Here is a 19,989-nt window from a genome sequence, read left to right on the forward strand (position 1 = left end):
GGGACAATCATGGGACAAGGTGGAGGGAATGTCCGTCGGCGTGTGAGGTGTAATAACGGCGACTTTCGGTCTGGCCACGAAGTAATATTGAACGAATAATGACCAAACATGTATATAAAATGTCTTACCAAAATGCCTCGCCAACGAAAAATGTTCAAGTTCTTAGAAGACAAGTCCACGGCGTGTCAAAGGAATCAAAAGGGCCACGGAGTTGGGAATTCGCGTCAAAGTGTTTCAAAGTATTCCGAGGACCACCTCTTTTCCTCAATAATACACATCAAAAATTTTGCTTCAACTCTGATCGTCTCTTGTTGCTTTACTCACTTGACTGCACTGATTGCTAACTCGTCGCAGGTTTAGACGCTTTATTGAGCGGGTATATCACAAACATATATCTAGCATATTACTACTCTATAAGTATATCTCTATCCAGCAAATTCTAACTCCGGGTTCCGATCCGGCTTAGCCTCCCCCTTTGCCGGTTCATATTTGAACCCTAACTCCACTAGTGTGGTAGCCTTCATCCCCGTCCTCTCAAACTCCATCTTAGCCTGTGTGTATATACCCCTCTGCCACAACGCCTCCTCGTCCCACCTCGGCGGTTCCTTGCCCTTGCCATCAGCTAGCATAGCCCAGTCATGCATTTCATTGATGTACGCCCCATCAGCCCCTTTGGGAAACACATGGAACGCCGGCCCATTTCTCTCAGCCTCCTTGCGCTCCCACTCCTTCATGGTCTCCCGTGACGGCAGTTCCAGCGCGTTAGCCCATATCCGCGCGTACACGGCGGCCTGCGCCTCGGACAGCGGGAATGGGATGGCCTTGATGGGCAGGCCGGGGAACACGAGGGTTGGGTGCTGGATGTGGACCAGCTGCTTATATAGCCCGTATACACGCCGGCCGTTGGTCACCAGGGGCGGGTCCATGCTCTCGAAGAACGGAAACGAGAAAAGATATCCTGTGCAGAATAACACGAAGTCGACATCCGTAATTACTCTGCCGTCCTTGAGCTGCAACCCTTTTTCCTCAACGAGGAAATTTTCAATCTCGGCCACCTCATCGAATCCAATGGCCTCCCTAATTTCCTTGGGTGTTTCCTCCCTAACCGAGACGAACAGTGGCGGCCGACACACCTTGAGGATCTGTGACGCGATGTCGAGACCTGATGCCGCGTTGCCTACTACAACCACTTTCTTCCCTTCGTACAACCCCGGCGTCCGGTAAAGCTTCGAGTGCGAAATAACACCCCGGTGCTTCGCGTCAAATTCCCTGATCCCCGGTATATCCGGCATGTACGTTGTCGCATAGTGCCCAGTCGCCACCACAACAGCATCGTACGTCTCCTGCCTCTTCTGGCCTGTGATCAGATCCCGACTCCTTACATCCCACTGATCCCGTCCCTCCTCAACTCTGAGTTGAACATCATCGACACTAGTCGAGAACCGAATCAACTCCCTGATCGAGATGGCATACTCCTCCAAGTACTGCTGCACCACCTCTCTCGTCGGGAAAATCTTGACTTCATCTTCCTCCTTTCCCTGTCCCTTCCACAGGAACCCCAGGTCCGAGAACTGCATCAAAGTGTGTGGGATATTCGTGTGTAGCCTCTCGTACATGGGACTGGGAAATACCGGTCCTCCCTTGCCATCACGCTTCAAAGGTGGATCAGGCGGACATAGCGCGCTCGTCTGCGGCACGTGAAGCGTCTCCGAGGGGGTGGCGCTGTAGTTCCACACGCCGCCGACATTGGCCTGTTGTTCTAGGACCACGATGCGGTTAAATGCCTCTTGCGCTTGCAAATACTTGGCGGCTGCGAGACCGCTGGGGCCGGCGCCGATAATGGCGATATTCTGGATGTTGAACGGGCCGGGGATGTCCTTGCTGACGGAGCCCATGTTTGCAAGTGATGAAGCCGGCTGTGGCCGGAGGTCGTGATAATGGTATAATTGTACGATAATTTGCTTTCTGGCCAAAGGTATAAGCGATCTCATGTATGGTCGACGGGGCAAGAGCGTAAATTGGAAACTTTAGTAAATGCTCGGATATGCTGAGAGATTCGAAGGTGAGTAACGGCGATAAGAAAAGTCCCGCGCATATCCCACCATCACATCATCGCACCATCGCACCACCGCACCCCACCCCTTCCCCGAAGTCACACGAGTAGACTCCGGTCCCGGGCCGGCCACAGATTGCGAATTTGCGGAGCTCGCTCAAACGGAGGTTTCGACTTCTTGAGTACCTCGTTTAACTCTCGAAAACGGGTATTCACTTGCTACACTGCTTACCTACCTATAGTGGATAAGGTAGGTAAGCAATAAACCAGGTTCTAATGGACCGCCACTTAGTCAAGGGTGGAAAAAAAATTGCGCCTTTCAGCAGCTCTTCTATAAGGTTCGAATACGGCCTACGGAGGATCCGCTTTTGAACATTAACGAAACGTATATACCTAAGTATGCTTCGCTATGCCGGTTGAGTCGTGATATTCACACGACAAGCAAGAGACAAGAAACCATGCTCCCCTGCATTCGTACTCCGAGGCCCGATGGTATTCAATGAAGCCAGCATCCACACGTCCTCAGCTATGCAAACAAACGCTAGTCAATGCATATCGCGGTGCCATTTTTCATAATAGCAGATAAGAGGCAACTACTATGTGCGCCAACGCTCCCAGAATTTCCACCACGGAGTTGACGGCGCTCCGTGTTCCCGCTTGGACACCTGATCCCGCCCGTGTATTCTCCAGTAGAACACCGGAATGCCCATGAGCACAAACAAGATGACTATTATCGTCTTGAACGGCTGCGCAAATACCGCCCTGCTGAGCAGAAACAGGCTTACACAGCAGAAAATGAGGGGGGTCGTTATCCAAGTCCGGTAGGGTCGCTCGAGGTTGGGTTCTTTGACTCTCAGGATGATCAGCCCCAACACCGTCAGGAAGTAGAACGTGTATCCGGCGACGCCATAAAACGTCAACAGCTCGCCAAATTCGCCGACAACCACATAAGCAGCTGTGAGCAGCGCGTTCAAGACCAGTGCGTTGACCGGTGTGAAGAAAAGCACACCATCATCGTCGCCTAGCATAGTATGCATCCGCTTCGAGAACCAACTCCTAGTCCGTATCGACGACACTCCTGAACCTGGAGAACCAATCCCAATGCGCCCGAAAAAAGCCGGGACATAGCCCTCCTTACCCGCAACGTAGACAAGACGGCTACTCGTAAAAGTCGACGAGTTCAAGGCGCCAAAGCAAGACGCGCTCACGATAAGAGCGAGTATCAGCGCACCGATTGGGCCGAACACCTTGCTGCCAAACATGACGGCCACGGTATTCGACGAGTTGATAGTCGCCAGTGGTAAAACGAGGAAGTATGCGATGTTAGCAAGGATGTAACTAATGATGACGAGTGGCATTGCCGAGTGAATTACGCGCGGGAGATCTCGTCCGGGATTCCGGAACTCTCCGACGACGTAGTTTGTCTAGAGGTCTGTTTAGCACCGTCGTAATGTTTATTTAAAGGGGACACTCACGTTGTCCCACCCATCGTAAGCCCAGAGTCCAGCATATAGTGCAACCGCCCATTGGCTCAAATCAGTACTCGTCCCTTCAAACCAATCATGGTTCTTCCAATCCGTATTTGCCTCCCCCGAAAAGGTGAAGCCGGTGAATGCGACCACAACGCCAATGGTGGTCACTGCGATCAAGGCAATAAATTTCAAAAACATGAGCATGTTATTGACTCGCGTGCCTAGTCGTGTGGATAGCGCATTCATGAATGTGACGAGGAACAATCCAACCAAGGCCATCCCCTTGTTGACCCAGGGACTCACCGTCTCAGCTTCGGCACCAATGGTGGCGCGTGTAAGGTACTCGCCCATAATAATGGCGACGATGGCAGCACTGCCGGGTTTGAGCACAAGCACTGCGACCCATGTGAAAAGAAAACCTGCCAACTCGCCAAGAATCTTGGACAGATATGCTTGCGAGCCACCGTTGAGCGGAATGGCACCTCCCAGCTCTGCGTAACTCGCCGCGCCTGTCCAAGCCAGTATACCAGCTATCACCCAAACCACCAGCGACGCGCCCGGCGACCCGACATTCGCATTGACCTGGCTAGGGGAAGAGAAGATGCCCGAGCCGATGATGAGACCGATGATTAAGCTCAGACCGTTGAGATATGTCAGCGTCTTGTGTTTCTCTAGCGACGTCCCTCCCAGACCGCCGTTCTGATGCGCTGTAGATGTAGGAGCCCCGAGAGGAGCATAGCCGTTGCCGGTCGACGAGGATAACGGAAACAAGTTCGCTGCGAAGTCAAACGTGGAAGCCGTCGAGTACGTGCGGCTATGACCGCGTGCGCTCAAGCCCGGCCGGGCTGCGGGGTTGTTGTCGTCTAACGGGTCATCTTGCTCGAGCGAGAGCTTCCGCGAGGATGATATCGAGGGTCGAGAGTCCGACTCGGAGCATGTATCGGGGCCGTTATCGGATGACGCGAGGGAGGCGAGTTCGAGGGAATCGCGGGCGTTGGCTTGAAGGCTCGACGAGTAAGGGGGAGGCATCGCGGTGAGGTTGCCCGATTTCCGCCAAGTGATGATAGACAAATATGCTGTCTATATAACTTTATGTGCTACGGGATTCGAGGTACGAGAGCCAAACACATGTCGGAATATCGACCCAGAACCAGTGGTGTGTGCTTGACGGGGTGTGGTCGCGCGTGGTAGAGGTTGGTGATGTCAGGTGTCGGTATTGAAACCGCCGGTCATAGTCGCATTGGACAGATACGCAATTAAGAATCTTGTGAACCCTCCAAGAACCCACCACACGACAATACCGCGGCAGTCTCCGTTACCAAAATCCTCGAGTGTAGCGGATAGACTTGATTGCTCGATAAAGTCTTCTTTGAACCAGATGTCGATAAGGACGACAGAAACGCTGGCAAAGAGAACAAGTGGTAGCGAACAGCAAGCGCAATGCATCCTGGGTAGGTGTTACCTCTGTTTGAGGCCAATCGGCCAGTCGCGGAGGCTCCTTTTTCCCCTACTAAAATGTCTGTGCATTAGTCTTGCAGCAACGAACTTCGGCTCTTGCAATTTCGACCCTTGGAAGATGTCCAATCGCTGCGACGATTTAGGGTCGAGTGCCCAATCGAGTGACTCGTGAGAAGATGCCAAAGAGTGTCGAGATGCATTGCTCTCGGGTCTCAAGCTTCATTGATTTGCATTTGAACATCAAGCCTTCAATTTGACGGCTAGGTTTGCCTGTGGGTCAAGTAGAGTCAATAAGCCTCTTGTCAGTTGAATTGCCACATTGTCAATTAACCTAGGTTAGTTACTTTCTACTGCCCCAGCCCAGACGACGGGCCGATATGCGCCGGCGGCTTACTTTAAAGTATGACGTTCCCATCCATGCAAGTGCCGTGGCTTGCGCCGGACAAGCCCCCCAAAAATGGTACAGACAGCTACTGAAGGGCGCTATCAAAATTCGGTCTCGCAACGTCACACAGCCAGACGACACCCGCACCCTCAAGTTGCCATGCCCCGAATATGCTAGTCTCCCAATGCTAGCATACACGATTAAGGGCTTGGGTGGCCTCCGGTCTCGTACAAGACCCTTGTACATCGCATCTATAGCTACGCGCAGACCGTCCCGTTCGAGATGCTATGCGACACAGCTGAACCTGCCAGGTATAGATGCGAAATGGCAGAGGATATGGAAGCGACAAGCGCTATACGCCTCTATGAAGGGCGAGGACAGCGGTATAACTCCTAAGCCTGCGAAAGACAACTTCTACGTTCTGCCCATGTTTCCTTATCCGTCGGGGAATCTTCATCTTGGGCATCTTCGAGTCTATACAGTTGCCGATGTCCTGGCCCGCTTTCATAGGCTCCAGGGACGCGATGTGCTCTTTCCAATGGGCTGGGATGCCTTTGGTCTACCTGCTGAAAACGCGGCAATTGAAAGAGGCATTGACCCGGCAACTTGGACCAAGCAGAACATAACACGTATGAAGCAACAGTTGGACGTGATGAATGGCAGTTTTGACTGGTCACGGGTTCGTAGGAAGCTATCACGCCGCTTCGAATAGTGGCTGACTTGACTTGTGTAGGAATTGGCGACGTGCGACCCCAAATTTTACAAACACACACAGAAGATATTCTTGCTCCTTCTGAAGAATGGCTTGGTGAGCCAGAAAGAAGCCCAAGTCAACTGGGATCCCGTTGACAAAACCGTACTGGCGAACGAGCAGGTCGATGCTGAAGGACGGTCTTGGAGATCAGGGGCCAAGATCGAACTGCGGAATCTCAAGCAGTGGTTTTTCCACATCACAAAACTCCAGGATGCTCTGCTGCGTGAGCTAAAAACTCTCGGGGAAAATAGTGCATGGCCCGAAAAGGTTCTGACCATGCAGAAGAACTGGCTGGGCCGAAGCCAATCTGCATACTACAAGTTTCAGATCACCTCCCCCAGTGGATACGAAGCAACGGTCCCGATATTCACTACCCGGCCGGAAACTATATTCGCTGCTCAGTTCATTGCGCTATCCCCGCATTCCAGCGTCGTTGCTGAGCTTGCCAAGGGAGATGCCGGGCTTCGTTCATTTGCTGAACGGGCGAAAGACTTGCCTCACACTTCCACTGAGGGCTATGAAATCACCAATGTAACAGCAGTGAGCCCCTTGCGATCTGTCCTGGGCGCATTTGCCGTTTCATCGGCCCCTCTACGAGTTTACGTTGCGCCTTATGTTCGAGGAGACTACGAGACTGGTGCAATTATGGGCGTTCCAGCTCATGACGCCAGAGACTTTGCCTTCTGGAAACAGCACTGTCCCAACGAACCAATTAAATACGCAGTATCTCCTACGGAAGATGGTTCAATAGAGAGCCTAAACGGGCAGCCCTTTCTCGACTCAGGGTACATGACCTCTTTGGTAGGCAAGTATCAAGGTCTTCCGTCCGAACAGACCGCGAAACTCGCCGCAGATTTGATCAAAAATAAGACCGGGATGGCTGAAGCCATAGTTAAATGGAAACTGCGTGACTGGCTTATCAGTCGACAAAGATATTGGGGAACGCCGATTCCCATCATTCACTGTGCCAGTTGTGGTCCCGTCCCGGTACCAGAGAATCAATTACCAGTCACTCTGCCCAAGGTCGATCACCATTGGGCAGACGGAAAATCTGGAAACCCACTGGAGTCTGCTACTGAATGGATTAACACCAAGTGTCCTAAATGTCATGGGCCAGCGAAGCGAGACACTGATACCATGGACACTTTTGTCGACTCGAGTTGGTACTACATGAGGTTTGCAGACCCTGAAAACCCGCGCCAGCCTATATCCAGAGCTGCACTCGAGAGTCGTTTGCCCGTGGACTTGTACATTGGTGGCGTGGAACATGCTATCCTGCATTTACTCTATGCCCGTTTCATATTCAAGGTTGTCACGGATCTACTCTATCCCAAGGAAAGCGAGTCAGTATTTAGGGCGTCGAGGGAGCCTTTCAAGAGACTCATCACGCAAGGGATGGTCCATGGGAAGACGTACAGCGATCCCTTGACTGGTCGTTTCTTGAAGCCTGACGAGGTCGACCTATCCAACCCGTCAGACCCCAAAGTAGTCGCCACTGGGCATTCAGCTGCCATTAGCTATGAAAAAATGTCCAAGTCGAAACACAACGGGGTCGATCCAACCGCTTTCATCGCCAAATATGGTGCTGATGCAACGAGGGCCCACATGCTCTTTCAAGCACCGGTCAGTGATGTTGTCAACTGGGACGAAGACAAGATTGCGGGTATTACAAGGTGGCTGAATCGATTACACGCCTTTGTGCAGACAATATCATCAATGTCGGAAGGGCCCCAAAGGCGGGAATGCCGGCCAGGAGAGGCTTATTTCTCCCAACCACCGCAAGGAAGCAGTATCGCTGCTACTCAGTGGGCGGCGGACGTCGTGGTGTGGCGTACAGCACAGGAGACCATTACCGCCGTCACAAATGCATACGATAAAGTCAACTCGTTGAACACCACGGTGTCGCTTCTCATGAGTTTCACCAACAGAGTCTTGGAAAACCCGGAAGCATCAAATGGAATCAAGGCCGGAGCCGTCAGTATCCTCTTGCGCATGATGGCGCCCATCGCGCCAGCGTTCACGGAGGAATGCTGGCAGATGCTGCACCCGACGTCCAACAGCATATTCGACCTCGAGGACGGGAAAGCGGTCTGGCCCATACCCGATGGAACGATGCAGTACCTCAAAGAGGCGGGCATCAAGTGTGCCGTCCAGGTCAACGGCAAGCTGCGTTGTGTGGTGGACATAGCAGGGCGGCCACAGGGGCTGGTGGAACATACTACGGCTTTCAAGGATTGGCTCACGGAGCAAATCCTCGGGTCTGAAGATGCGCGCGCAAAGTTAACGGGGGATGGAAAGGATATCCGCAATGCGAGGAGGGTGATCGCTGTGAAGGGGGGCAAGACGGTAAATTATGTGTTGTAAAATACCAGTGTGACATTGAATGGCAGGTTTGGAGATAACCCAGCTCAATGGTCGTGTATATCATAGTGGCTGTACTCTGCCTAGATTTATAGTATAGATCAAGTGGCATATGCTTCGGAGCTACGAGTATTCGACATGGATTGCCTCGGTAACCTGGGCTCGTTCAGGTGCAACTTATGCTGCAGGTAGAGGACCCGGCAGCCAACCCACGAAGTATTATTAATTGAGGCCATTTCCCTTAGCCTATCCACCGTCCCGACAGTTGGGTAGCAGCGGGTCCCTGCACTCACTCCTGCATGCATCAAGCCTGCAGGTCGAACAGATCACGGGATCATAATTCTCTTCGTGCACACCTATCCTTATCTTCAATCACCTCAATCCTTCTGTCTAGGTGGTCAAATTTTCCATCAACCCGGTGTGCGAATGCCCCGCCTGCCACCCACGCTCATCCGGCGCGCCCACTCCATCTCACCACACCTCGCTACCCTCCTGCCCGTCTGCAGGGACATTGCCTCGGCGCGGAACGAGCTGCGCTGGATACGCGAACATGTCTCGGTCTTGTCTTCATCACCGTCAACATTGACGAAAAGTCGCGATGCCGTTGTCCCATCAGTTGCTAAGAGTGAGCGGCTGATCGGAAAACTCTGCCGACGCCGCGGTAAGGGAGCACCACTGCAGTACGTCCTCGGCTCGCAGCCGTTCGGCAATCGGGTCATCAAGTGTCGCCCGGGCGTGTTGATTCCTAGGCCGGAGACGGAGGCTTACGTTGTGCATCTTGCGGGGCTTATTCGGAAGCAACGCATTCTGGGGGGGTCTGCTGTTGGAGGAGACCAGACCCAGTTGTTGAGGATCGTAGATTTCTGCACAGGGTCAGGCTGCATCGCGCTCTTGCTGGACTCGCTTCTGCGACCACGGTTCCCGGAGCTAAGGGTATACGGGTTCGATATCTCGGAGCGAGCGGTTGCGCTCGCGAGGGAGAATTTGTGGGGGGATGCACAGCGCGGATCACTGCCGAACGCAAACCTGGAGCAGGGTGTCGTGTTCGAGAAAGCGGATATCTTCTCCGACGACTGGCTGTCCCACCTCTCCGAAACCCGCAACGGCCAGGGGGGGAGAGTTTTAATCGATGTGCTCATCTCCAACCCACCGTACATCTCGATTGCGGGCTTTAATCATAGCACTGGACGCTCGGTGCGAAACCACGAGCCGAAGCTAGCGCTTGTACCCGATGGGAAAGTAGGTGCTTCAGTTGCCGCCTCGGGGTGTGCGCCGGAGGACGTCTTCTATGCGAGACTTTTCGAGATTGTCGAGGTGGTGCGACCCAGGGTTATACTGATGGAGGTTGGTGATTTGGAGCAAGCTTTGCGGGTCGCTGAGATGGCTTCTGGTGCTGTGGAGAGTTCAGCACAGGGCGTTATTGAGATTTGGCGAGATTGGCCGGACATGACGCCTGAAGATGACGAGGTGACGGAAGTGGATATGAGGGGAACGAAAGTCCCGATTAGGGGAAGTGGGAATGGGAGATCGGTATTGGTGCGCTGTAGAGCTTGATATGGTCGAATTTTTTGTTTGAGATGCATTTATATAATTGGTATTGCGGGAATTGTACATTGTTCGTGTATAGTACATGTCTAAGCTGGGTTGTTGTACATGAGATCATCAGAGTGCGCGTAGAGATGCTTCAGTTAACTCTCATCTATAAACGGAGTATTGCCCCATTCTGCTTAATCGCACCCCTAAACATGTCCTTGACAATATTGCCATTTAGCATCGTCTCCAGGATCAATCCTTCCACATGCTTCGGCTCGACCCTCCCATACCACACCCCATATCCGGCAAGCGGATGCGGCGAGTTATCCCTAATAGTCAGCTTGGGCGGCAGATATATTATGATGTTCCCAGCAAACTTATGTCCTCCAATGTGACTGATAAGTCCCACTCGAGCCGTTGAGGTCATATTCTCAGTGCTTCCTGATAACTGCGGCGCAGTCAGGCTCTCATCCACAGCAGGCCCCTTCATGACCTGAAACCCCGCCCTCGGCAACTTCTCTTCGAACTCCCTCTGCAGCACCGGGCCCATGACACCACACCGCATATCTCGCCCTCCGTGACCGCATATAAGCACGAGCACGTCCTGCACATCGCGCACGCCATACAACAAAGCCCGGTAAGCCTCCTTCCTCGTAAGCCGGTCCTTGTGTATAGGCGACAGGCCATCATGCATGGGGTGCAACTTTTCGGGAAGCAGATAGCCCTTGACCAGCGCTTGCACCGAATCAAACGAGACGCGGGGCAGAAAGGGGATATATTTGAAGCTGGGGAGCAGGTACGCCGACGTGGTCTGGACCTCGGGACGTTGCGAGATAGCGGATGGGAAGGAGGAGTTGAGGACAGAGATGTTGTGGAATGGCTGAGAAATGAAGCACTTACCGTCAGCAGCCGACTAACCACCGTTCTTTGGGGCATGGGTACGTGCCATAAACTATATAGGCAGGTATATGGGTAGGTAGGCATAAGAAGGTTGCTGTGTCTCCACGTCTCAACTCACATCGCTATAGTCGCCACCCCGGCCGAGCAGCTCCTTGAGGTCGGCGGCCAGATTGTCTCCGCTGTTGTCCTCCTCGATGCGCGACGGCCAGTCCGACTTGCCGGTGCAGACGAGCAATTGCTCTGCGTAATTAGATATCAGACCGTTTAGCTTGCCGTCTTTATCGATCGGGAGGCCCTCTGGCATTTCGGGTGTCGCGGCGCATGCGCATGTTGGCGATGGGCAGGCTGGGACTATATTGAGGAATCGTCGAGTTGATCGAGATGGCGCTTGGGGTAAGCGAAAAGCGTGCTTCCACAGGCGCCTGCTGAGTGACCGCAATGGTTGGAGAGCCATTTGTGTTGGTTTGTGACCCAGAACTCGCGCTGGGAAGCAGACAGCTGATTGAGAAAGGCTGTCGTGACGAGTTCCATGTCGCGTGTGTTGGCTGCTGACATGAACTTGTACAGTGATGATTGACCGGCATAGGTGACGTCGCTCCAAATTGAGCCCTTTAACTCCGAGACCTTATTGCCGGTTCTGCAGAATTCGTATATCGCATAGTACACCCTGATGCACGCATAATTATGTTTTCAGGCATGACGCGAGTTTCGCATAGACCCGAAGTTTTCCTCAATGTCCAAGGCATAACACGACGGGCACGATGTACCTCGATTATCAAGAGAGGAGTCCAGCAGCAAGCTAGGGGCTTTGCTACACCAATGAGTTCCAGGGTGTGCACAAGATGCCTTGCCGGCAATGGGGTCCGCGCAAGACAGCTTTCCCAAGTTGAAGCCGTCACCAAGCGTTTTCTCCATCACCAAACGCCTGTACAAGTATCCGCATACAAGCAGGCCAACTTGTCTCCCTCCACACCACGTCCCAGATCTAAACCACAAGAACCTGATCCCAAGGCCAGAAAGGCAACATATATCAGATCCGCCACGTTCACCCTGCTTGGTGCCGCCCTTCTAACCACGGGCTACCTCGCCTACAGCTCCGGCATCGAAGATGAGAGCCTCAACACCACCAAGTTCACCGACTTCAACATCATCTCCAAGGAGCAAATCTCACACACGGCCTTTGTACTAACCATCCGCTGTCGCGATACAACAAACGCCAAGAACCTCGCCAAGTACAAGGCCGCCTGGGAGCACGGCCTCTGGTCCGTCGAGATCAAGCAGCCGCAGCTGCAAATCGCCCGGAATTATACTCCGCTACCGCCCTTGAATTCCGCCGATGGGGAAACGGGCGAGCTCCGCTTCTTAATTCGGAGGATGGACGGGGGTGAGATGTCAAATTACCTCTCGAAATTAAAGGTTGGAGACAAAGTATGGCTGCGCGGGCCGCATTATGGGTTTGATATCTCGAAGAGGCTAGGGAAGGCGGGAGAGGTGGTTTTTCTGGCGGGTGGGACGGGCATCGCTCCTGCTTTGCAGATTGCCCATAAGCTACTGGATGGGGCGAGGACTGGAGATAAGCCGTCGATTCATATTTTGTGGGCGAATAGAAAGAGTGTCGATAGCGTGGCTCGCGAGGAGTTGGCTGGGAAAGTGGCAAAGACAGTGAAAGACTCCAATTCCCTAGGGTATCTTTCGAGGTCTTCGCTGCATGACCAGATATTGGATTCGAAGAACCGACATGGCGACAACTTGAGTCTGAGCTACTTTGTCGACGACGAGAAGACCTTCATCGGACTGAAAGACATCGATGCGGCCATGGGCGGTTCTATTTCTTCGAGGAAAATATCCAAGTTGGCGCCAGTGGACCAGAATTGCCGGTGGCATTCGCCCGCCATACTCTCTGCATCCACCGACGAAGAGGACGCACTGCAGGGCACAGCCAGAGACTGTGCCTGTCCGTCCAGAAGCCCTACCAGCAGGGGACGGAACATTTTGTGTGTCTCGGGACCCGACGGCTTCATCCAGGCTTATGTTGGCCCGAAGCGGTGGTTCGAAGGAAGAGAGATACAGGGTTCGGTCCAAGGGCTAGTGTCCTCCATGAAGACAATGAGTAAAGGGGGCATGGATGACTGGCTTGTATTAAAACTGTGACAGTGGTCGAGCATAAGCGATATGCCTGGGATATTGTAGCATATCTGTGTATATTGACCTGTATTACATAAGACGTTGAGTCAAGCTATGTTGGAATAATAAGACTCGGAATGATAACTAGATTCCCACCATAAATTAAAGATCGGCTAATAGCTGCAGACTCATATGAAACATGTTAATTATATTTCAAAGTTATGAGTACTCATCAGTACCACTTTTGAACAAAGAACATGGGGTTTTCAGATATTTAATCATGAAGAGAAGATAATCACGTTTAGTCACACACTATAGTAAAGCTCACTGCAAAACCTGCCACATGCTGTTGTGTCATGAACAAAGAGCTCTGAGGAGCCTGCTAGATGCTTTTCATGCACGCCGACTGTTGTTGATCTGAGCCGGCTTTGATCATAGCTCAGTTTGAACAGGAACCTTCAGCAGCTGTGCCCACATCAAACTCTATACAACTATCACCATTGTTTCATTACCAGTTGCACAAGTTTGCAAATTTTTGAATGCGGGCAACACAATGAAACGGCCAGAGATTTCTTTCAACGTCTACATGGCTCATTGTATCCATGGAAGACCCATTACACCCAACGTCTCCAATGATAGTGTCAGTGGACGGATGAACCTCGAATCGGCCAGATCACATTACAGTCACAAGAAGATCAGGCCTCTGGTCTTGCTGTATGGGTATGGAATATTTAAACCCAACCTGTCAATCCACAACATTAGACTTTCTCAATCTAATGGTGCCTTCCAAATCAAACCAATCGCTCTTCCCTACCAGTAACCGAGATATCAGAATGCTTTCCACCTTAAAAGCATGCTTACCGCACTCATTTTTTGAGCAGACAAATCTTACAAAAATGAAGAGAAGAAGTTCGGGCCAATCCACCCCAGAGTCGAAACGACGACGAATCGAAGCCAGCGGCATGGAGATAACAGGCGCCAAAATTAGGCAGACGCTCGTCTACTGCAACGAGCAGCTCGAGAAGCAACCCTGCAGCATCCTCCCACTGCAAGCCAGCATCGCAAGTGCCCTCCAAGCCCGCGCGGAGCCAGCCCTCGGAGCATCTGCCATACAGTCCAACAAGGCAGTCCACGACTTCACCCTCGTCCGTGCGCACCAGACCAACACTGACAACCTCGCCATCGAGCACTCCAAAGCCTTGCACGACCTCAAGGTCATGTACATGTTCCACTACATCAAGCTATACGGCGGCTTCCTCGAGTCGAGCCTGAACCACCGCATCGCCCAGTTCGAGCATGCGCACAAGGCCTATCGCCACGCTATGCGGACGTCCTGCTCCTCGACCATCGCGGCGCGTGAGCCAAGGTACAATTACATCAAGAGCGCCGAGCAAGCCGTATACTGCTTGGCCCTGGAACCAGACGCCTTTCTGCGCCAGGGCGAAGAGTTCTGGTGGCGTGTGCTCGAGGGGATCGATTGGGATGTCGGACGGATCAAGTTCTGGGAACGGGAAGGGCATGGGAAGAGCCGGGCGCCGCCGACGCCGTGGTTGGCGAAATTGATTGTGTGGGCCGAGATGCTGATGGAGGAGGACTTGGGACTGCTCAAGCACATCATCCGGGAGTTTGTGAATCGACTGAAGAAGTTCGATTTCAAGCAGGAGTGTACAGTGTTCCGGGAAATGGGGGCCGAGGCACTGGCGACGATGATGAGGGATGATGCGAAGCATTTCGATAATAGGGTGCCGGTGGCGTACGATGCGCTGCTCATCGGGGATGCGGTGTATGCGGCGAGGAATATATTTTCGTATGGTGGGATCGATGAGAAGACGGGCGAGGCGTGGTGCATGCCTTCTGCGGCGTTGCTGGCCCTGAAGTCTAAGACACGTGAACCGACGACAACTGAGGGGATGAACCGGGATGCGGAATAGATTGACCATCATACAGGTGACATCAAGCCTCAAATAATACAGTGACTGATAAAAGGCACCGGGGCAGCTTAAAAGCAGATTGAACAGAAGACAGTTAGGGTATCAACCAAGCGTGTACAATGATTTGTACAATATTCCATACGAATTTCGAGGGTATTCCTTCCCCAATGCAAACCTAGTGGATCAGTCCACTTGTCGAGACAAGTAGAACTTGACGTTCTCATACACGAGAAACGTAACCCATGTAGCCGGCAATACTCGTATAACCCCCGGCACAATCCCTCGATAGAAACCCCGCCATCCCTCCTCCGTCCAAGTCCGCCTCACCACCCCTTGGATGCCTTTGCCAAACCGTTCCTCAGCATTGTAGTTCTGCAGCCTGCTCCTGATGACCTGGTACGGATACGTGACGGCCCCGGCGGCCAACTTCGATACACTTGACACAACCAGGGTTCCCTCATTAGTCATGCTCAAACTGCCATCTCCATCCACCTCCCGTCCCTCCTGCTCCTTCTCTCTCTCGACCCGCCACCGCCGCCGCTCATAATACATCTTCTTGGCCGGCTCGTACACAGCAAACTGCACTGCACCATGGCTCACGCCGAACAAGCTGATCCCCAGGCCACGGTAAAAGCCCCGCCAACCTTCGGTCCGCAGGAGCTGCATCGCACCCGCCCACATGCTAGGGTATGCCCCGGCGGCGCCGCGGTCAGAGGAGAGCATGCGCGTCTTCAGGACCCAGACAGGGTTCGTAAGGATCTGAACTCCTACACCAGCCAGTCCGGACGCGACAAAGTAGTCGGTGGGTGTGAGAGCGGCAGTGACATTGCTCGCATCTTTACCATCGTTAACATGCTGCGTCGCCTTCAACTCCATAAGGGTCCCTTCAATGCGTGCCTTAAAGAAGAAAAAGGAGGCCCAACTGGACGCATTGCCCAGCAGGTTCGGAGTCAGTCCGCGGTACAGAGCGCCGGCCGGATGAGAGGTTTGTACCAGGTTCCGTATGAGCTTGATGGTGGTTAGGCTGGCTGAAGTCGGAGCGCGGCTGCTGTGGAGCTGCATGCGCGTCTTGACGATGTCGAGGGGGTGCACCACCAGCGTCGCTATCAACCCTGCCGAGAGTCCGGCGACAGTCTCGACGAGGGCGGGGGAGAGGCCCGCATCGTTGTCGGGCATAGACGTCGGATGCTAAAGATGAAGGTTCACTGGATCATGTGATTACATCCAGACAGGTGATCCAGACAGGTGTCGTGAATGAAACGATCTTAGCAGCGCTCTTGCGATTTTGTAATGTGATAAAAGTAGGTTTGCTGAGATCTAACGCTAGTAGTGGGTCTAACCAGATTGACCAGATTGGGAACGACGTCAGTGTAAGTGCACCCAACGTTGCTAACCGCATTGACCACCTTTTTGTATGCATTCCTATTATGCATGGTTCGACGGAACTAGCAGCGGTACTTTATTCCTGATTATTATATATGTAAAATGTCGGATTCCATGCCTGCCTCGTACCTGTCAGATAGGACACCTGGTTCCTAGGTTCAGAAATAATATGGCACTAGAGAAGACTAGTGTCACTTGAAGTTCAGACGGCGAAATGAACCCCTCTTCCCGAAAGTAACTCCAAAGTTACGGTCCACTTAGGGGTCAGACACCTGAACAATGCACCTCCGACATTTCCGAAAGAATCGATAAAAGGCAGAGCAACGGGAGTTCGCGAGAATAGAACACAGACAAGAACACACCTCATTCATATACAATCTTATGCACTTCTGACTACTCGATTGGACACACGTGATATTCGACACTTATCTATCTTATCTCTAGCTATAGGGTAACCCCCCATGGGGTCACGTATCAAAACCTCAAAAGCTGTGCCGCTCTCGGCTTTTTCTACAGACTCAAGTTACTTGGATAAGTATTACGCTTTCTAACAACTATAAGCGGTAATGTATCATGCGGAGTAGGTCGGATATCCTGTTTGTCCTCCAAAGGTATGGCGAAACAGCACGATATAGTCGCTCGTGCAATGTAGCGTAGTCCGAACTGATCCTCATCCGGATCCGGCGGTGCATACCCTCACGCTCTCGGCAGGAGAGGTCAGGGAAGGGCACCTCCAGAGTTGCCGACCACTGGGACCCAATCAGCTCCGATGAGGGGCAGTGGTCCTCCCAACTGCCGATGATTTGGAACTCGGTGAGGACGTCGACGCGAAAGGTCACAGGTGACACGGGCGAGGCCGTGACGGGTGTCGTCGAGATCTCATGTCCCACGAACGGCATCTGGCGGCTGCCATGCTGGTCTGTGGATCGGAGAGAACTCGGATATTTGAAGCGAGGCTGAATGCGGGCCACCTGATGTGACAGATGTCAAACGAGGTTTTATACCTGTGAGGCCCACTGAGACTTACCTAGTCTTCAAATGGAATATGAGAAACTGGGACGTTGGGGTGGTCGAGGTCAACTATGGTGTTCGTTGGACTTAGAAGCCTCGCCTGTTAATGGCTGCGAGGTCCTTCAGAATTTAGTAGTAGAATTAGATGCTAAAGTTAAACGTTAAGTATGCTATAAATTTATGAATAATGCCTACGCTAGTAGATCCATTTTTACCCGCTGTGTGAGGTAGCTCCTGTCGGATAAGTAGGATGGCTGTATTGCGACTATGAAGGTGCCTGGGGGACCAATATGCCAATTGGCCCCCGGGGCCCCTAAATACATATTCCGTGCCTGCCAACCTGGGGCCCATCATCCTGAGGCCACGCTTACCCACAGATCCTCTCTAGACCTTTTTCGCTAATTTATTTCTGCCTTCTTTATCGAAACCTGCTATTGCTACTTCCAGGTTTGTATGATACCACGTCACATATTATATATATGATGATGACATAGTATAGTCTTATAACAGTCTTCGAAGAAACAGTTCATATCCCACAAACATGAGCCAAGATACAGAATACATTGAGTCGCTGTCACTGGGGTTACTAGCACTCTCTTGATTCCTATGATATCTAGATGCTAGCATACTATTAATAGGGCCTTCTTAAGAAAATTGCTGAGATAGACTTACAGCACGCTGGACTTGAACTCACAACGCGATGCGCAAGCCTTATGTGAGGTGAAAATCAGTAAACTCGAGTCTGATAACTATAGATTCGGTAAGAAAATTGGATGTCGTATCTTCATAATCTTTTATGTAATTGAACATAAGTATCCTAACCATATCTCAGAATCGAGATCCTTTCGTTATCGTGCTGGTGGACAGCGATGAAGCTAAGAAAGCTGTCCAGAATCTCAGACAAGCCTTTCGCCAACAACTGGAGGGCACGAATCTCAGCAGCGCTTATATCACCATTATAAGTCGAGTCTATGCCAATCTTTCCGGGTTGTGGAAGGCGCTTTATGAAAACAATGTCACTCGTGGACCTTTGCTGAGTATTTCACCAATTGTCTTGTTGACATCGACTTTGTTCATGTCGACTGCGACAAAAACAAGGCTGGCCACAAAATTACATTTCTATCGTTGGCACAAGCATATTCATTATTCAGAAGCATTCATATATCACTGCTGCGATAGTAGTGTGCTCCGCAAACTATGACGGTACCAACTCCATGAAGACGCAAAAGCTGGACTTGACGCCGTAGATATCGAAATACACAGGTAAAAGGCGAACTACCCGCCGCCAAAGGTTCGATTGCTACCTTGGTCATCACTGCCCCTAAGACGACCGCTGCTCCCTGGGGAGCCAGTGCAAGTTTTCACATACTCCGTTTGGAACTTTGCATTATGGCATGGAGCAACTGCAGCTGTAAGTTCCTTGGTCCGAATTCTACTTCAACAGACACTAACACGATAACTTAGGTATGAAATAACCGAGGACACTGGCACTATGAGGTCGTGTAATGGTCGCGCCGCCATCCACAACAGCGATCCCGCAGATTCTAGGGCTCAGTATAGTCGGGAATAACAATCCTCATTAAAAAGTGATCCCCACTAATTACCAGAAGATCTGACATTGCTGCGGAAGTGAGATCACCATGATCCTTTACACAGCTCGTGCCCAGAAAGATTGGTCGTTGAGTAGTGTCACTTGTCGCGCAATTTGGCAACTCCATCGGCTGCGAGTAGCACTGGGGACTGGGCGCGTTGTAGGTCCCATGAGTGGTATCAGTTCATTACTTATGTTGTACAGCTTCGCAGGCCATCATACACGCCTGGCCAATGGACTCAGGTGGAACAACGACCAACGCCATAGCCACATCTAACGCGCCTCAAGTCCAATGCCAAACATCGTCATCGTTCAAAATGCTGGTGCTTTAATGTACATATCTCCAATTGTGACAAGCCGCCTGAGGGTCTCGATCGTCTTAAGAGAGGGGCGAGAGGAGCCGAATGATGGACGGTCTCGGGTCGCTGCGGGAGTAGCCTGTTATGGAATCATGAGTTGGAACTGGGTGCTTCGAAGAGAGTGCATTAGAGGTCTAACATACCGAGGTAGAGGATCAATGGAAGATAACCACTACCGACTGTTAGCCTAGTCCTCCATATTGGTTCAAGCCGCTGGTACATACTAGTGCATCGCAACTCGACCGACCTCGATAATCTTGCCGATGCGCTCCTAGAAGATTATGTAAGTTTCATGGGATTATCTCTTTGCGTGGTTGTCGAACCTTGGATTCTTCTGAAAGGGCGAACATCTTGGGCGATTCGGCTTCGCAGACTCGAGACTTTTCTAGGGAAAAGTTAATATCGCCAACTCAAATGCATAGTCATGAAACTTGCTACTACTCACATGGGGGAAGAGAAGCTCGATGAACAAATGGTTTGCTACTTTGGTGCGACCAGAGCTGGCTTACTGGCTTCATCGACCTCCGTCACGAACGAGTTTCGGTCCCAGCGTCCAAAAAATTCGATGACGGCTCAGACCAGCGGAACAATATTTTCCCCGACAATCGGTACGTACCGAGCCCAGCGTCCTTCCCAAGCTTCAAAAGTTCGCGACTTTCCGTGACGGCGTTGAG

At 51.9% G+C, this 19,989-nt stretch overlaps 9 protein-coding genes across 9 annotated transcripts; 4 read left to right on the forward strand and 5 right to left on the reverse strand.

Annotated features, from left to right (window-relative positions):
• Positions 1 to 349: 349 nt before the first annotated feature.
• Positions 350 to 2,347, reverse strand: BCR38DRAFT_417832 (FAD/NAD(P)-binding domain-containing protein). The gene has a single exon (XM_040859179.1). The coding sequence runs from the start codon at positions 1,989 to 1,991 to the stop codon at positions 426 to 428; it is 1,566 nt and encodes a 521-aa protein (XP_040721314.1). The 5' UTR covers positions 1,992 to 2,347; the 3' UTR covers positions 350 to 425.
• Positions 2,348 to 2,649: 302 nt separating this feature from the next.
• Positions 2,650 to 4,554, reverse strand: BCR38DRAFT_330620 (amino acid transporter-like protein; the record flags this gene model as incomplete). The annotated part of the gene is made up of 2 exons (XM_040854982.1): positions 2,650 to 3,477; positions 3,529 to 4,554. The coding sequence occupies 2 exons, from the start codon at positions 4,552 to 4,554 to the stop codon at positions 2,650 to 2,652; spliced, it is 1,854 nt and encodes a 617-aa protein (XP_040721315.1).
• A 998-nt stretch (positions 4,555 to 5,552) lies between these two features.
• On the forward strand, positions 5,553 to 8,486 carry BCR38DRAFT_329435 (leucyl-tRNA synthetase; the record flags this gene model as incomplete). Its single annotated transcript, XM_040854884.1, has 2 exons — positions 5,553 to 6,047; positions 6,102 to 8,486. The coding sequence occupies 2 exons, from the start codon at positions 5,553 to 5,555 to the stop codon at positions 8,484 to 8,486; spliced, it is 2,880 nt and encodes a 959-aa protein (XP_040721316.1).
• Positions 8,487 to 8,909: 423 nt separating this feature from the next.
• On the forward strand, positions 8,910 to 10,037 carry BCR38DRAFT_330825 (HemK family methyltransferase; the record flags this gene model as incomplete). The annotated part of the gene is made up of 2 exons (XM_040854998.1): positions 8,910 to 9,058; positions 9,110 to 10,037. 2 exons carry the CDS (start codon positions 8,910 to 8,912, stop codon positions 10,035 to 10,037), a joined length of 1,077 nt encoding a protein of 358 aa, XP_040721317.1.
• A 145-nt stretch (positions 10,038 to 10,182) lies between these two features.
• On the reverse strand, positions 10,183 to 11,220 carry BCR38DRAFT_480215 (Sucraseferredoxin-like protein; the record flags this gene model as incomplete). The annotated part of the gene is made up of 2 exons (XM_040863251.1): positions 10,183 to 10,896; positions 11,035 to 11,220. 2 exons carry the CDS (start codon positions 11,218 to 11,220, stop codon positions 10,183 to 10,185), a joined length of 900 nt encoding a protein of 299 aa, XP_040721318.1.
• A 350-nt stretch (positions 11,221 to 11,570) lies between these two features.
• Positions 11,571 to 13,338, forward strand: BCR38DRAFT_417839 (uncharacterized protein). The gene has a single exon (XM_040859180.1). The coding sequence runs from the start codon at positions 11,601 to 11,603 to the stop codon at positions 13,065 to 13,067; it is 1,467 nt and encodes a 488-aa protein (XP_040721319.1). The 5' UTR covers positions 11,571 to 11,600; the 3' UTR covers positions 13,068 to 13,338.
• Positions 13,339 to 13,630: 292 nt separating this feature from the next.
• Positions 13,631 to 15,133, forward strand: BCR38DRAFT_18835 (uncharacterized protein). Its single transcript, XM_040853982.1, has one exon. The coding sequence runs from the start codon at positions 13,757 to 13,759 to the stop codon at positions 14,969 to 14,971; it is 1,215 nt and encodes a 404-aa protein (XP_040721320.1). The 5' UTR covers positions 13,631 to 13,756; the 3' UTR covers positions 14,972 to 15,133.
• A 21-nt stretch (positions 15,134 to 15,154) lies between these two features.
• On the reverse strand, positions 15,155 to 16,147 carry BCR38DRAFT_329981 (mitochondrial carrier domain-containing protein; the record flags this gene model as incomplete). Its single annotated transcript, XM_040854916.1, has 1 exon — positions 15,155 to 16,147. One exon carries the CDS (start codon positions 16,145 to 16,147, stop codon positions 15,155 to 15,157), a length of 993 nt encoding a protein of 330 aa, XP_040721321.1.
• Positions 16,148 to 19,335: 3,188 nt separating this feature from the next.
• Positions 19,336 to 19,665, reverse strand: BCR38DRAFT_331127 (TOM7 family-domain-containing protein; the record flags this gene model as incomplete). Its single annotated transcript, XM_040855029.1, has 4 exons — positions 19,336 to 19,394; positions 19,459 to 19,487; positions 19,540 to 19,586; positions 19,639 to 19,665. The coding sequence occupies 4 exons, from the start codon at positions 19,663 to 19,665 to the stop codon at positions 19,336 to 19,338; spliced, it is 162 nt and encodes a 53-aa protein (XP_040721322.1).
• Positions 19,666 to 19,989: the final 324 nt, after the last annotated feature.

Source organism: Pseudomassariella vexata (genome assembly GCF_002105095.1).
Source record: "Pseudomassariella vexata strain CBS 129021 chromosome Unknown BCR38scaffold_1, whole genome shotgun sequence".
NCBI classification, from domain to species: domain Eukaryota; kingdom Fungi; phylum Ascomycota; class Sordariomycetes; order Amphisphaeriales; family Pseudomassariaceae; genus Pseudomassariella; species Pseudomassariella vexata.